Source organism: Stegodyphus dumicola, chromosome 3 (assembly GCF_044657685.1).
Source record: "Stegodyphus dumicola isolate Sdum_Otavi_A_Nest chromosome 3, ASM4465768v1".
In the NCBI taxonomy this organism is placed as follows: domain Eukaryota; kingdom Metazoa; phylum Arthropoda; class Arachnida; order Araneae; family Eresidae; genus Stegodyphus; species Stegodyphus dumicola.
This window is the reverse complement of record NC_140770.1, coordinates 247922552-247940867: the sequence shown is the minus strand read 5'-3', so window position 1 is coordinate 247940867 and position 18316 is coordinate 247922552. Positions and strand designations below refer to the sequence as shown.

Here is an 18316-nt window from a genome sequence, read left to right as displayed (position 1 = left end):
AGTGTTGTTCATTTTGAGGATAAGATAAAATGTATTTTGCAAACGATGAAAATGAATTTGATGAATAACGCAGGATATGATACTGATGATCAACAAAGACTTTTAATTAATTGTATTTACACACGGTGTCCAATAGAAAAATGAATCTTATAAGCACGATTGTAGATCATGTTTTTCACCTATAGCCGCGATAACTTTGTATTAACTTTGAAGCCGCACTTATTAGAAATGTTATTTAAAATACCACTTTTCAAAGATATTCCGAAAGCTAAGCTCATTGACGGTTTCGTAAACAACTTATTATACGGATTAGTCAAAACAATCATGTTAATAACATATAAAGTCTTAAAACAAAATACTCTGTGCCAAAAGTTTCACAGCTAAGCCATTTTAGTACCTTGAGCATGGACGCCGAGACGTACATTAGCATATATTAACACCGTAGTTAAGAGGATAAGACAAAGAATGAAAAAAGAGAATATTGAAATTACAAAGATGTTATCTTTCAAATAATGTTTCTATTTATGTATTTATTTATTTATTATTACCTGAAGAACCCAACTTTAAGGCTTTACTTAGAGGGAATGATTTTTTGCAACATTTCCATTTTTTGTTTTTACTGAAAAACTTACATTTTCCCGAAATGTGATAATAATATAAATTCACAAATAAATAAATAAATCATTATTATTAAACTCCTAAATTAAAAACAATACAATGAATTACCTAATAATTTTATAATTTCAAACTTTTTAGTGACTCTTGCTGATGCAAACGTTTGTAACCTTACGTTATAATGTTTTAACACTAGGATCCTAGATTCCTCTTAATACCATGATCATAATATAAGGCACGTTTATGCTGTTTTTTATGAACCGGACAGCACGCTTCGGAAATTAGTTCAACAGTGCAAGCCGTAGTCTTATGAAAATTCTTGCAGTATTTTAGCTGAGTTTTATGCGTTTGTGAGATTTTTTTGGGCATGCAAGCATATATTATTTTCGAGAAACTTTTAATGTCACACTATTGCCCAAATCCTTTAAATACATTTTGATAAGTACCCCTAAAGCTGCTTCATTTACTAGGTAAATAAATGTTGTATACTACGAAAACGCTAGGCAAATTTATACATCTTCTTTCGTTTTTTACTTATTTAAGTCTAAGTTTTTGTCCCTTAATGGTTAAATATTCTTTGACCCATTAAGGGTCAAAGAATATTTATCACTTAATGCGTCTTTTTAATGGATAAAATTCATTTTGTCTCTTAAGGGGTAAATAATATTTTTATATTAAAATTTATATTTTAAATCAGAAGTTCCGTATTTGATATTATTCATAGAGTTCTTTATATCAATCATTTACACAAGCGATGCTTATGTTACAGGTCAAATATTCGATGAACATTTTAATATTATCGGCAACGGGTGGAGCAACGAAACGAATGAACATTTCAAATTAAAAACCAAGTGTTTCTTGGAGCAATATGCAAATTATTCTGTTTATAGTGAAAAGAAGGTGAGATAAATATAGGTTCTTTCCTCTATTTTCTGCACTTCGAACAATACGTAAGAAATTTAGTCCACCGGATGCCGAGAGTAAAGTCTCTGAACACTGGTAGTCCGATCCGGGGCTCTAATCCAAGTAAACAGGCTGGCTGTTTGGGTTTTTTGGTGTCCGCCGATAACATCGCGGCAAAAACATCGCGGACGAAAACGTCGCGGAAAAAACAACGCAAGGCAAAAACGCCGCGCTACAAAACATCGTGGAAGAAAACATCGCAGTTCTAAAACATCTTGGTACATCGTCGTCGAAAATATCGTGATAAAAAATGAAGTGTCTTCAAATCATAGCATGACGATAACATCGCACACATGCTTTTTTTTTTCAGGTTTTAATAATTGTAAATGGATATTCCCATAATAATTTGTGAGCGCAAGATGTGAAGAAGGATAATTTTTACTTTCACATTTTTTTATTAATTAATAAATCTTTGCTTAAAAAAGTAAGAAGGAAACTTAAGCATAGAAAATTAAATGCAACTCATAGATTATACTTTTCATGAAAAATTACCATTAAAAACTTTACAAAAATCATTTATTAATGGCCTTTTTTAGTTAACTATGTCGCTTTAAAATTCTATTAAGTGCTATAAGTTGCATTAATTTTCTATGCAAGTTTTCTTATTTTCTCAGCAAAAATTTATTAGTTTATAAAAAAGTGTGAAAGTAAAAATTATCCTTCTTCACATCTTGCGCTCACAAATTATTATGGGAATATTAAACCTGAAATTATTAATTTCAGGTTTAATATTCCCATAATAATCCCAATTATTAAAAACCTGAAAAAAGCACGTCTGCGATGCTATCGTCATGCGATCATTTGTAGACATTTTATTTTTTACAACGATATTTTCGACGACGACTAAATTTAATTTTCGACGACGATGTTTTGTGGCACGACGTTTTTTCCTTGCGTTGTTTTCTCCGCGACGTTTTCGTCCGCGATGTTTTCGGCTGTAACCGGGTTTTTTCGTGGTTTACCCCACGTCTAACGTGTATACGATCCAATTGGAACGTCCTCCGCGAAGGCATTCCTGCCGTTGGGCAGACAGCCTTTGAGTGCTGTGCCGTAATTAAATAAACCATCCATAAGATATCACGGTACTCTTTCTCTTTGTCTATGCCTGACTGTCTAACCGCTTGTTTGAATAGCTATATTTTTATCAATATAATTCTTTATCCTCACACACAGCAGAATTCCATTTATATGCGTACTAAATAGCACTTAATTAGGGTTTAGTAATAAAGATTAATAGATATTTAGAAAGAGTAAACATAAAATACTAACTGCTCGGTCGCCAGAACACGGATCGCCCAGGTTTTATCTTGATGCATTTAAACATTTATACTGCAGTATTGTTGAATAGGCGGATGCTGTTTTTTTACTCTTTTTTGCTTCCCAACTTTAAAAGCAGCTGGAGAACGAGCTGACACACGGCCTACCGATCCGAAGAGGGAAAATTTATCGTTTAGTGTATTTTAGTTCGGACGCATTTCAGGATTTAGTTTATCTAAAGCAGGAAGTATGAAAAATCAAGCTTATACTCATTGGGATTCAGCAACTAAGCTACCACTTAATAGTTGCCGTGTACTACTATGGTGTACCAGAACTGCATATTTTCCTACAGACGTAGCGCATTATAAGACATAAGCATATCATTTGACCTCTGATCTGACTAATTAATGTAAGTTCTTTGAAAGTCTTCATTAGCAAATGAGATTGTTTATTACGATAAAAAAATGCACTGTTACAATCTGTACTAATCTTAAGAAATATTGGGTCATATCAAAAGGTCTCTGAGCTTTTTTGGTACATTTTTGAACAAAAATTGTCTTTGTTGAAAATCAGTTTTAAGAAATTACATATTGACCATTATTATGTATGACCTTTGGCCATATTTCGGGTAGCTTCATAAGTCCATCGGTGTAGAACTTCTGTGGTTTATAGTCTAAAAACTTGGCCAAGTGATTTTCAGCGGCGCTTCGGTCGGCCAATTTTTTATCATTAAGACAGTTTGGCAGAGACCGAAACAAATGGTAGTCAGATGCTGCAAATTCCGAGCTATACGGTGCGTGCATCAAAACTTCCAAGTACCGTCAGTTTGTTCCGAGTCATCTAAAACGTGCGAAGCCGCGCATTGTCATGATGAGTTGAGTTGAGAGCAGAGTCTGAACACCCGTGCGGCTTAGACTATTTCGGTCTAGTCCAGACTCCGCAACTATCCGGGGCAACACCTCATGGGCTCCATAAGGGCATACATTGATCCTGTTCATAAAACATGCTTACATAGTTCATAATATATGTTTACATAGTTACATAGTTCATAATAGACATATTTAACAGTACATGCTTACATACAAGTAGTTCATAACACATAGATCCTGTTTCGTAATACATGCTTAGACATAGTTCATAATACATTGATCATTTTTCATAATATATGTTTAAATTTTCATTGGCCATAATACATACATGTATCATAATATACACCGTACTTACGCAATGCATAATTCATAATAATTTTCATTGGCCATAATACATATAACATACATGTTTCATAATATATACAGCGCTTACGTAATGCTGATCTTTACTAAATCTGAAGGGGAAAAAATAAATAAAGAAAGAGATTGACTGTGATCTATTCCGCACTGCACAAGTATGTTCCCAATTCCTCCAGTTTCTTTATTATCTTGCATATTTTGCTGTGAAATACTGGCTGTTTGATCAGATAACGTTTATGAGGAACTGCCTGTTCTGGAAGCTGCACATGCCACTGTGCGGTTAGAAGGCCATTGGGTCAAGTAACGGTTCGGTTGGCCCATGGCTCCACAGACACATCTTTGTGTATTTGCAGTTCCTCGCTCATAGTAATAGGAGGGAAAAGGCCGGGCCCCGACACAACTCCCTTTCTATTGTCTGGTCGTTATTTCTTGACTGCTTCGTACAAACGGTCGACTTGTGTATAGTACAAGGCCAACTTGATGGTTTCGCCACGTTGCAGCAGCTCATAATGGACAATTCCCTTCCAATTTCGACATCGAAATTTCAGGAATGCAATCGAGCAAACCACTGATGGGTCCTTCGTTCACTCAGAACATTCTCATTGTATACTTCACAAAATTTTCGGCATGGTTTGAAGTGTTTTTTCCTTTTTTATAGTAAAAAAGCATCACATACCGTATTTCTTCAGGTATTTCACTCAATTTCAAATCAATATAACTTTTCACACGAGCAACAAATTAGAAAACTATTTTCACAAATAATAGAAACTGAATATCACATTTTAAGCTCATGTTCGTTTGAAACAATCGGGGGAAAAGTGCTGCCGGATATATAGCATCTATAGCATCTAGTGGCAAAAAAGCGCGTAGATTTTTTATATGACCCAATATGTTAAAAAGAGATATTATGAAAATTTATAAATTTCTTTCATTTGCTGTTGTTTTGGTGCCCATATTACACGGAACAATGGTTGCCAGAGCCTGCTCTGAGGAGAGGTTGGACTTCTATTTTTCAACCCTAATTTTGAGAGACAGCACCCCCTGGGGGGGAATTCGGGAGTCTCCCACGCCTATCCACTTCCATCGATCCACACCAGAAGACTTTCGGTTCGTTCCATATTTAGAGTGCCACCATGCCGCACCGACACTATATATTTACAAACATCCATTTATTCTCCGAGATTCGAACCCGAGCCCTTCGGAACTGTAGTAGGCTTTCCTAACCACTATGCTTTTATCTGTTGCCTTTACTTGTTACTTTTATGTGACTCTCCTTGCCTTTATACTTTACGATTTAATTCTTCAGTCAGCGTTGAAAATATAATACGTAGTACAATATAATAGGCCCAGTTAGTTTAGTAATAAAACTTGAATTAATCGAAAATCAAGTGAAAATATTTTTTATAGTACAAATCTTTGATTCTAAGCTTTTTTGTTGTCTTTGCAAATTCTTGCTCATTGAGAAGACTAAAGCAAATGATTTTGGTATATATTCCGACGTAACGTTTTCTGTCTAACGACAAGAGTTCCTCACAGTTCCAACTAAAAATGATTCTTACAATATGTGTCGAGAATTTAGCTCGCGTTAGTCTTGAGGAAATTTCTTATGGAATTATGGAAATTTTAATCATTGAGCTGTTTTATTAGAATTTCTCTTTCTCTCAAAGCAATCTATACATACCTTAATAGGTTATGTAAATGCTTTTAAATAAGTATAACATTAAAATTTCTTTCGTAATATGCGCAAATATTTTGTAATAGCTGCAGGCCATGTATGTGAAATAATAAAAAATATAAATAAAAAGTAATCGAAGTTCTAATTTTAAAGCAATTATGCGCTGAAAGCTGCAATGTCAGGTTTTGCTTCAGTTGTTATAGCTTTTAGTAAATAATTGGATTAGGTTTGGAACTTCTTGTTATTTATTATTTTACGAACGTCTCAAATAACTTTTCAGACTTACAACAATATTTCCCGCGAAGTTTTAAAAAATGAACTTATTCTGAACAACTGTTGCAATTTTTCTTCTTTATAAATAAACTAACTTCGGAATATGTATTAAAATAATTGCGTCTTTGACAGATGGACAGTAAAAAAACACACAAAGAAGATATAGCTGATAACATAGCTTTCCAGCTAGCTTATCAGGTAAGAAATGTTCTGTAAATGATTCTGAAAGCCTGTACTTGTTTTGCTGCATATTTTTAAAATTTTTTTGTGTTCTGGTGTTTTTTCATGTATTTGTTATTTAAAATTTTTATTATGTTATTGCAATTTTTTGGCGCTATGTATACTTCTTACCTTGTGAGATTTTATTTCATTTTTATGTTGTTGCTTGCTTTATAATTATGCAATATTTTTATGTTTGGAGCAACTCTATATCTCGCGATTTTTATCAACTTGCAAAATATTAGAAATTTTAAGTAAGTACTTTCAAGAATACATAAAGGATTTTCATACGTATAATATTCTGCTAAGCTCTTTCGATTTATCCCCATAAAGATTAAAATATGAATCAACTCAGTATGAGGGTCCTTGGATCAAATGAGATATATTCTGCAGAATAAAATTTTATTGAATTCTCTATTGTACTTTTAGATTTATTTCCCGTACTAGCGATTTTAACTCAAAATATTCGTCTTTTGTTCAGCAGCAAATTCATCAGCATTTGTTGCTCTGTTCAGTTACATGTAGCTATTTCTCTTTATTTTTAGAATTTATGTCGCTTAGAGTTGCGATAGAACTCAAGCTTCCTCCTTCAACTAGCTTTTTTATTAAGAAATATGCAGAAGAAGTAACGTGCAAAATCTGAATGACCTTATCTGCTTTAAAATATTTACAACCAAAAAGATGAAGTATCGTTTAAAGGCAGGAATAAGAATAAAACAAATGCGGCACTTGCTGCGAGTGCACAAATACGATTATATACTATTATTTGGATTACATGGAATATGGCACAGCTAAGCTGAAGGATGCCTTCAGGAAAGAAACCTTGTTAAAATTAATGTTACACATGGGAAAACCACAAAACTGTCATGCTACCGGCCTGTTTGGAGAATATGAATTTTCAAATTATTACCATATAAGGTATTTCTTCCGCCTTCTTGGCATGCCTTCGTGGTATGGAGGTCTGCACGCTCAGCGCGTATTCCAGAGATCAGTGTTTCGATTCCCGGCGAAGACGTTGCATATTTTTCATCTTGCTTGCTTCCAAAAATAAATTATGCGATTACACTGGCTCCCGAACTAAAAGAGTGGTGGATGATGATTCTCCACACTCATGATTTGGCGATTGAGTCCTCTAAAAACTTTAAAACGGGGCGTATATAAGGAATTTCTCCTGCCTTCTTGGCATGCCTCCGTGGTGTGGTGGTCTGCACGTGTATTCCAGAGGTCCGCGGTTCAATTCCTGGCAAAAGCGTTGCATATTTTTAATCTGCCCTGCTTCCGAATGGCTCTACAACCGTTTAGTTTTTTTACTGCTTTTTCATTATGTTGTACCAAAAGATCAAGGGACATAAGTTATACTGAAAAAAAAAAGCTAAGAAAGAATAGAATAAGTTTGACTTGAATAGATTATAGCAACACAAAAATGATTTGGATATAAATTAATTCTTCCTTATTTTCGTAAACGTGTTATTAGCTGAAGTCAAGTAGACGTAGAAACTGGAGGGACAACTCAATTCCATCACTGGTTGTATAAGTATAATCCTATGTGTTACGCCCCCAATTTTGAGTGGGAACAGCCAGGAAGGCGGTCCTTGGGACTCTCTCTAAGACAACCTTTTGAAAGGACCTACGGCTTGCCGTGTGTTTTGAGTCCCTTCTTTCCTTATAGACACTATACGCTTACGAACACCCCCAACCCGGTTTTATCTGTATTCCAGTCAGGATAACTAAACATGGTGGTGGGTGCAGCATTTTGATAGATGCATTTTTGTAATTAGTAGTACATAAATTCCAGGAATGCGTTTATTAAGAATTATAGCGTTACAAACAATAGCAATAATTAGCTCATAGACAATAATTAAATCAAATCAATAATTAAGTATTCCAGTCTCATAGTTTCTTTTTCGAACAAAATAGTAAACACGTTTCGTCTTCTATGTACATGCACATCTTTTTAACTTTTGACTGAATTGTTCCAGAGCTAGAGAAGTAGAGCCTAGCAGCAAAAAAGCTACTACTCATTGGCTATTCAAAACGTTTGCAGGGCTTCCGGAGGAGAATCAAAGACATCTCAAAAACTGAAATAAAAGTTTTTAAATATTTAAATAAGAAATTTCTTTAAGAATGTTCAGATTTTTTTTGATTTAGTGTAGCACTTGTATTTTACACTAATAATAACAAAAGGGCAAATGAAATACATTCATTTCAGGTTATATCTCAGTTAACGATAAGTTCTTCTTCCTTAGCAAAAATATTTTTAAAGAATAAAAACTGGGTCCAAAAAATGTGATCTTTTTTCAGTGTCACTTCTCCCATAGTTCCCAAACAAGGTGCCAAAATGCAAACAGAGTTAATATGGAATAATTATTTTGTTATATGATGAATGTCATCGTATTATATGTAAGACTGAAAACGATATGTCGTAAAACTTCCACTGCATACGATAGACGTTTGACAACAGATGTTATAATGATGGTAGAAAAGTGAAAACAGCACAAAATTCAGTAGACATTTGACGAGAGCCGCATATGCTGTCATTCTACCAAACAGTTATGTAGTTTTGCTTCATGTCCTCACAAATCTAGTGCGGGTAAAAAACGCCCGTCTCTAGCAATTCTCACCCAACAGCAACAGTTCTCAGACGAAGGGTTGTTAATTATATACGAGCTATCATGTTATCAGAAGAACTCCTGTAAGCTCTTAATTATAGTTGGACAGTACAGTTTTAGATTCATATTAAGTGCACAATGGGCACACCAAAGAGAAATGCACAAATAAACAAAAAAACACGTTAAAAACAGTACAGAATGTGTATTATATTATTATACACATAATTAAAAAGTACTATTGTAATATTTCCTTCCGAACAAAAAAACTGTTTTTCACAAACTTAGTGCATATTCACCGCATTATAGTTTAATACAATTAATTTAGGATCTGGATTACAAATATTCGTATATATACTTATACGGCACTAGATTTTCACTTATCAAGTTCAAACTTTACTAAATGTTCTGCATTTTTCATACTGCTGTTCATGTGTCTGAATATAAAATTACGCTGAAGACATCCATATTCGCTGCATATTTAAACACTCATGCATTATAAAAAATAATTTTAATAGCGTTTGGTAGTGAAATACTTGAAAGCATTTTTTACTGGTGTTTGTAATGCACTTTTAAACTGATATTTTACTTGATGCGCTCTTGTATTGATACTTTAATACACTTATATCATAAAGACACTAAACAGGTATTTACGTATTTCCATACTGATATACATTTACATAATAATATATGCTGATACATATTTATATACTTGAATGATTTCCAACATATTCCCTGCCCAAACCATTACACATCCACTACTGTAATGATCCTTTTCCTTGATGAGGGAGGAATGGTATCATGTTCCAGACCGTTTCCAGATACAGGTACGCCGAGAATCTGTGTCCAAGCTGAATCTCGACATATCTGTAAAAGCACGTTGCTCCACTGAAATCTGATCCAAGGCGTATGTTGTCTGCACCACACTATACACACTCTCTTGTGTACTGCGGTAGGCAGAATGCAAACGGCAGGGCTTCTGGCATACAGCGCTATCTTATAAAGCCTTTGAGCAGCTGGAGACCGTGAAACCTGAGTCTCAGTTCCAGCTTACAGCTCGAATGAGAAACGTAAAGTCGTTGCAATCCTTTGTTCTCGCGCTGAAAGTTCTGAATAACGATCCTCATTCCTAGTTCTACACCTTTTGCAGTGTTATTTGGTATTGTCGATATGGATCTAATATTCTGAAACTGTTCGACAAGTTGCAGATGACACGGGCGTTCTCTGAACTCTATTACCACCTGCGCTTATGATTAGCCTAGCTCCAATCTACCGACAATTCGCAATCTCCTTCCGTCATTCTTACGTTCGTGGTTACTCGTTTTATCTAGCACCATCAAAGAAATTTGTGTACAAGAATTTTCAGTATGCTACAAATTATGTATTTTGAGAAAGGATGGCAAATATGAAAATACATTCTGGATTCAATAGTTTATATTTACCTATACAATGAATCTTAAGACATAAGCTTTGAAACATTACTCTAGAAAAGCAAGCAAACAATTTACTTTAAAAATTTTACCAAAGGTGGAAGAAATAAATTCCCTTTGCTGTTGACGAAATGTATAATATCAAACCTTAATATAGCACTGAAGTTTCTTAAATGCAAAATTCGCTTGCTTCCTGCGCATGCGTTACCAGTTTATTGCAATACACGTTCCTTTATTTAAATTGAGTTTTCTTTATTTGAATTTTATAACCTAATTTAAAAAGGCCATAAAAAACTAAAAATTTAAATTTAACAAATATACAGCTTACTTTTGTAATTTAAGTACAATACAATTAATTAAGCAATATTGTAAAATATTCTTGCTGTTTTCATTTAATTGTGTTTAGAAATTTCAGTTTTTAATTTCAAGTGTATATTTTTTTTTACATTATCTTTTGTTGCTTTTTCCATACAGGCTTACCAATCATGGGTTAGAGATAATGGAAGGGAGCCAGTGCTGCCGGGATTGAAGTATACGCCAAATCAGTTATTCTGGATAAGTGCAGCCAATGTAAGTCTTATTAATTACATGAGATGACTTAAATATTACTTAATAGTAGAAGTAATTTGAGATAAATGTCTGCTAAAAAGGTTCTACGGTATTCATAAAAAGATAATTTTGTTTCAAAATAAAAAATTAATGCGGTTCATATGATTATGTTAAAATATTATAGCTGAATCAGACATTAGGAAGTTTATGGAACGTGATAAGTATTGCTTCTGTCTCCCGAACCTGGAAGTACAATCGAAGGCTTTGCCACCTGAGCATTAAAGTGTTACTCTTTCTTAATTTACTTTTGTCTATATTAATAATTCAGTGGTGGTCTTATAATCCTTTCACCCTTATTTTTACATAAGTAACTTAATATTTAAAATAGCAGACTACAGCAGCCAATAATCTGCCTTCAGTAGATGCATATGAATAGACTTAGTCGGCACCAGCAACTTTCGATTAACGGAGAATACTTTACCATTAAAAATGACTGAAGTACAGTGCTGGGCAATTACTAAGAGCGGTTATCTGTAACAACTAGAGGATGAAAGAAGGCACAATTCAGACAATTAGAATAAGCACAAGATAAAGAAAGAAGAAGTAAGCGTATGCAAAATTTCACTTGGTGGACTGTTCACCACGCTCTGATAAAAGACTTAAAGGAATTGATTTTTGTTGGCACATGAAAACATTTCATTGGAAAGATTTAATTGAGGATCTTGAAAGCTTCGGTACATCTTACAGACATCATTTAAATAACTTTACGCGTAATCATATCATTGTAAAGATCGAAGAAGGGCAAAAATTAACAGATGCTATTAAGGAGCTCAACATCGCCGACAGCTTTCGGTCCACGGCTGTAGAAATAAGAAAGAGATTTAAAAGAGCAGGGCAGTGTAACCCATTATCGCAGGAGACATCATGTTAGACATACAATACTTACAGGAGAAAGGTACGTTGCCTTATCGGCAAAAGAACTCGGCGCAGCACAGCTCATCAGATTGCGAATCAGTTTCTTGTTGCTACAGTATAGTGGATCTTCTGAAAACTGCTGCCAGACGAATGAAAGAAGGAGGATTAAATGACTGTAGTGTATGTCCCATTGCTCAGGCAGCACTATGTTGTCAATTTGCAGCTCTGTTGTGAGCACTGCAATTAAAAGAAATGGAACTGATCTTGCGTAATTTTCTCAGATAAGAGTAAGTATAGTCTGTCATCAAATTGTAGACGCCTGACATGAGTGAGGTACTGGTTATCATCCAGAAAATATTCATGAAAGGAACCAATATCCCAGATGCGGTAACATAGTATGGACTGGAATCATTATCAGTGGCTGCACATGTGGTTGCAATTGGGACTATGACCGGACAGCGATATATTGATGCAGTTTTACTGCCTCGTTTTCACCTTTAACGTAGAACTTTTGTTGATAAATTTAATTTCATGGAAAACTCATTATGTCATTGAATACTCGCTGTTCAAAATTGTCTAGACTGCCTGGCCATTTAACGCCTCGTTTGGTCATCACGTTACATACTCCAAACCCCCACTGAAAATGTTTGAGATGCTCTGTAGAGGCGACGTTTGGATTAAAAATATCATACAATAACCAAGAAAATCCTAGTCCTTGAAATGACAGAGCAGTGGGATCAATTACCTTCAACAGTTCCTGAAAAAAGCATGCAAAGCATGATAATAAGGGCGAAAAGTTGCATTGCAATCCACGGCGGATGGAAGCCGTATTGATACCATTCCCAAAGGTGCTTGCAGCAGTTGATACGTATTTTCCATATCTCTCTACAAAGAATCGAAAGAAAGCTTTTTTTTTATTTTTAAATGTCTCGAGACCTTCTGCTTTTTCTCGAACAATAAATGATCTTTACATTTATGACAGAACAGTGTGGCAATAATGTTTTATCCTGTTTAACGTCCATGTCCGTTTGACGTTACGCTGCATTGCAATTTGAAATCTTTTTTAACAATTGTCAAACATTTTAACAGGCTTTAGTTAATTAATTGCACTGTGTGTTTTGAAAAGAATAAATGTTTTGTATAATGCCAGTACTAAATCGGGAGACAGACTTATCATCATAAAGACATAATATATTTGCAGTTTATCATTTCATCTTATAGAAGTAGGATTAATTCGTTTATGCACTTTTAATATTTTGGAAAGCATAATATTCGGTTAATTACTTTACAAGCCATTTTAAGTAAAAATTGCTTAGAATAATGAATTAGTGTGCACAAGTTACTCCAGCAAACTTCATCTCAAAAGAAAATTGGCAAGTACTTTTTAAGAAATTTCTTTGAAGGGACATAATTTTGTTTTCCTTTATAAATCCCAGATCACGTCTTAAAATGTGTTGTAGCGTTTTAGTAACAAATAAAACTGTCTAAAAATAATGTGTTTGTTCTGGGGCTCATTCATAGCAATTAACTAGTATTTTATCGTTATTAAATACACGTACGTATTAGTAGGATCCCTGTTATCAACTTTATTAATCCTTTATGATTCTTTTGCTATAAATGTGTGTTCTTTGAATAAACGAACTTCAGTTTTTCTCTCCACTAAAGTTTAATAATTAACTCCCTAATTGGCCAAGACGTTGACTTTGAAACCCGTAATTTCCGAGAGAAGAAATCTGGAGTTTTCTTGATTACAGTACCAACTTCATAATATGGGTGAAATGTCAATGGGGTACTCTCCTAGCTTCGCATCTTCAATAATGATTCGGTGACGGCTGAAGGATATAGAAATGAAATCTTATTAGACCTCATTGTGAGACCATAGCACTTAATGGTGATTTTCTCCTGATGTATGATAATGCCTTTTCCCATTCAGCCCACATCGTGAACGAGTAAGGTGAGGTATAAAGTGAGATCATATCTTGTGTGGAGGGTTAGCCGTATTATCCCATCCTTAATCTCCTTTAAAAGTTTTTGGAAGAATCTCCATAAATGTATGTATGTTTCTCGCTTTGTGATAAAACAACAAGCCATCCAATTTTGAATGACGTAATCCTCTTGCGAATATGGGCATTTGAAAGCCCAAATTTGAAATTTTTTTATTATCGATTTTATATTTTTTAAACCTTTAACGAATTTTTGATTAACAAACTGAACCATTTAAAAGCTAACAATGGCAACACTGTACGGGGGGAAAAACCTTTTTATCTCCTGCGCGCGGAACTATGTATTGGAAATTTCAAAGAAATGTTCGTTTTGAAATTATTTTACGACATTGCTGTTGAACTGAATTTTATGGTTTAAGTGCAAAAAACATGATTTTTAACAAATTAAGGTAGGCCACAAAACGTTAATAAAACACCCCTTGGTACATAATTTAAAATCTTAAACCTTTCAGATTTGTTTCATTTAATTGTACATTCATTAATCTTCTCTTTCACACTGATTCCTCTCGAAATACAATATTAATATAAATAGAAGTAAACAACACATGGAACGTCAAATTTGAAAAATAAAAGGGCAAGAAGCAGATGATCCACAGCTTTCGCAAGAGAGTTCGAATACTGATTTAAATTCCGTATCGAAGGAAAGGATTTTGTCCCAGAAGAATGGGCTAGCTGCATGATTGATTTTCGTGGTTTTCTGCATGTGTATCCTGATTTCTACAGTTCCCTTTAAAAATAAATTTCTTTTAAGGATATGAGAATAAATTGGAATACTATTGAATATTTATTAAGCACGGAATATTTCAGAAATTTTGATCCCGACGATAGACTTAAAAAACTTCTAAATTTTCAAAAATATGTTATTCAAGTAAGATTTCGATAGCATTACATGCTTATTTATAAGCGTATATTTTACCGAAATTTTACTGAATTGTTTTAAATATTTAATTTTTATCTTATAAAGCTATTTCCAACTAGGTTTTAAATTTAGTATTTTTTATGGCCAATTGTTGATAAAACATTCTTCAAATTTATCTTTTCATAACCATTCTCATATGTATTGAAAGATGCATTTATATTACGAGTATACAATAATTACATTGATTTCATATAGGTAATGTGCAAGAAACTCTCGCCAGATACTGAGGCAAAACGTATAAAGGAAGATGTACACAGCCTAGCACAGTTTAGGCAAGTGAAATTTTAAATTTTTCAATAATTTTTCAGAAATGCTTTAAAGCTATTTTACCTGTATACTATTAAATATTTAACACCTATATATTCAAAATTTCAACTTTTATTTAGAACGGTTAATACCTCGTTCTTAATGAAAAATAGGTTTCTCAATACATTTAAAAAAAGTTCTACAAAAATATTCTACAAAAACATGTTAAACGATATTGTTTTCTGTTTCAGAGTGATAGGATCTTTCTCTAACCTACCAGAATTTGCTGAGGACTTCAACTGTCCGAAAGATTCATTTATGAATTCAAAAATCAGATGCCGAATTTGAAGGTACAAATGAATAAATCCGCATTTCAGAAAATATGTTAATACGATACTCCTATTTGTAATTTGCTGTTATTGCAAATCTGAGCTCATGAGTTTCATGCATAAGTTTTAATTAACCGAAAATCTACGAAACGTTTCTGTTGCTTAAATAAAGATTGAAACAATTTTTCATGATTTTAATATCTTTTTATTTACTCCTATCTATTAGAAGTATTACGTTTTCGAACCACACAGAAAAGAATTTATAACGTATTAGTTTTAGTTAAAAACTTACAGAATGTAAAATCACAATGTTTTGCGAAGTCAGACACAGCTAGAAATAACACTTTCTTTGGCAATGATAAATTTAAGCTTTTAAAATTTACAAATAAAACAAATAATTTCTGAAGTTTTGAAGTGATAGTGATAAAACCTGATTTTAACCAACATTTTCTTGATACCTATATGTTTGCATATTTCTTTTACTTAATATCTTTAAAATTTTCTCCCGAAGTTTCCACTAAAAGATACATATCAGAATATTATATAGGCTTTAAAATAACTAACATGCGCACAATCTTGCTATGAGACTTTGATAGTTATCCTTACATATTTTGCTAAATTTTTAAATTTTTGCTCAATATATGCATTGTAGCGAGTGATGTACCATCTGGCGTTCCTAACTAATTTTCGTATATCTTCTCTTCCTTGTCAGATGTCTCTGCATTCCTCTTGAGTATTTTGCTCGTTAGACACCCTCCACACCTTCTTCCTTTATCTTCTCTACTTGTCTCTAGCTGTTTTAATATAAACACAGATGTATTGACCATTGATTCATTGAGATAAATCATTCCTTCTTTGCACCTCTAGAAACTTCCCAAACTAAAAATATGTTCCTAGAAGTATAAAAAGATTTTCTCAACTCTATTTCAGGTCTCTTTTCCTTTTCCTTTTAACTACCTCAATAGCCTCACATCTTTTAGTTTACATTTTTAAAATTCTTCCTCTTTTCTCTTACTCTACCATGGGAGAATACACATATATTTTCCTCAAACATCAAAAACCCTGGTGTGTACGAATTTCTCTTGGAATCGTTCTCCTTTCCCCATGACAAGTAGAATGCTACAGCGCTAACAATAAGCTATTTTCCTCCAGTTGAACGGTGTTTGCGACGCGACATCAGGGCACCTGGGCATAAGCCCATCCCTTGTAGAAAGATTGAAAATTTCGAATGATAAGAAGGTAATAACCTAAAAATATACATTATAAGTTTTTTTTAAATAATTTTTAAGTTTATGGTAATAAGTCAAGCTGGGAATGTAAAGAAAGCATTACGCTAAGGTCAGATCGAATGGGAAAAGCTCGAAGCCGTCGAACTGGTGAACAAGCGAGGTGTGTAACTATAAGAAAAACCATGATAAGGCAGTGAAAAAGTATTAATCTATCAAGAATTAGAGCAGGAACACATATTATATTTTAATAAGCATATAATCCATTGATGCATAAATGGTTACCAAAAGTCATTAAAAATCACTAATTTGTATTAAAATATATAAATGCCTCATTACTACATTAAAAACACATATGAGGTCACATATAGAAAATTAATAAGAGTATATTAGAATATGTGCAAGGTACCAAGGATGTCAACATATATCGAAATTACACCATACAGTTAACTATGGAATTGTAGGTGGGAATAATAAGTACATAACATTGCGAAGAAAAAGATAAATACATATAAAGTGCATGTAAACATGGTCAGCAGAGTCTATTAATTACTGCGCACATCACCAAAGATATCCTCAAATATTGAAAAGACAATAAATAATTTGTCTATCGCATTGGTGGTAGATTGAATCTCTGGTAATTTTGCTGTAACATTCCTAAGAATGTCCCTGAGGGAGATTCCTTCAAACATTTTACCCATTCTCTGAATAATTTGATGATATCTAATAATAGATTGAGACCAGAGTCTCCTGAGTCGTTGTTATGAGTAACATTTTTTCTAACAGCAAGATTGAACCTAGGATTATTAACAGGAATATTTTCAACAGTATCTGAATATGATTTGATTTTAACATCGTGAGTATTTAGCTGAGCAGGACTTTTAACATTAGAAACATTTTTGTTACAGGGTTTATATTATCATTTAGTTTTCATATTATTAACAGGTTTTTTATACACATTCAATATAGAAAATTTAGGGCACACGCGAAAGTTCGCGGTGTGTCCTATTTGATTGCAGTTAGAACAGCGTACAATATCTTATCTTTTAGCAGAGCAATTTTCAGTTTTATGAGGTCCTGCACATTTCACACACCTAGGTCTTAATCTGAACGTGTCAGACGAATGATGGAAGCGTTGGCAGTTGTGACACTGAACAATACTTCTATTAACAGTATAAGTTTTCAAAGTGACATAGAAGTCTAAACATTTTGTAATATCGTATATTCTAGCAACCCCTGGGGTGTTCTCCATCGGAACTTGGAATAAGAGTATGCGTATCCCTGTTTTGATTCTGTGCATACGTGCTACAGGACGCATTTTATATCCTATCATGATTAAGTCTTCAGAAATATCTTCTATTGGGCAATCAATGGGGAAGCCACGGAAAACAACTTTCACAGGTTTGTCAGTTTTGGCTAATACCACATAGTGGTCAATTTTCTTTAGATCTAAATATAGGGTTATAGTTCTCTGATCATCTTCAGATGGGAGAGATCTTGAGGAAGTCCCCATTAACCTTGCCCGCAAATTCACATTTAGCCTCCTTTCCTAAAATTTTCATAACATCACTAAATTTAATGTCGGGTTAAACCCTGATGTGTTGAATTTTAGGTTTGGCCCCATTAATAGCATTTTCAAGATCATTTTGAACATCCATATAGTCATTAATAATTTGCACATCACTATCGCTTACATTACATTCTTTAGTTGACTGCTTTTCAAACTTATTGGTAAGCGGTACATCAACACTGCACTTAAACAATTTTACATGGGCGAGCAGGGTTTTTTAGAGAGAATAAATCCCTCTTTGTCCTAGTAGTCATTAACATTACGTTTAGAAAATTTCTTAGAAGATCATCTG

The 18316-nt window shown here is 33.6% G+C and overlaps 1 protein-coding gene across 3 annotated transcripts in view; it reads left to right on the top strand.

The window, feature by feature from the left end:
- LOC118193333 (neprilysin-2-like) overlaps positions 1-15421 on the top strand; it is a 156784-nt gene extending 141363 nt beyond the window's left edge. For all 3 annotated transcript variants that reach the window (XM_085814023.1, XM_085814024.1, XM_035364408.2), the window contains 5 exons: positions 1385-1515; positions 6145-6210; positions 10742-10837; positions 14849-14925; positions 15151-15421. In XM_085814023.1, coding sequence (XP_085670149.1) covers positions 1385-1515; positions 6145-6210; positions 10742-10837; positions 14849-14925; positions 15151-15247 — 467 coding nt within the window. In that variant the 3' untranslated portion in view covers positions 15248-15421. The remainder of the gene's footprint in view (positions 1-1384; positions 1516-6144; positions 6211-10741; positions 10838-14848; positions 14926-15150) is intronic.
- The last annotated feature ends 2895 nt before the right edge of the window (positions 15422-18316 follow it).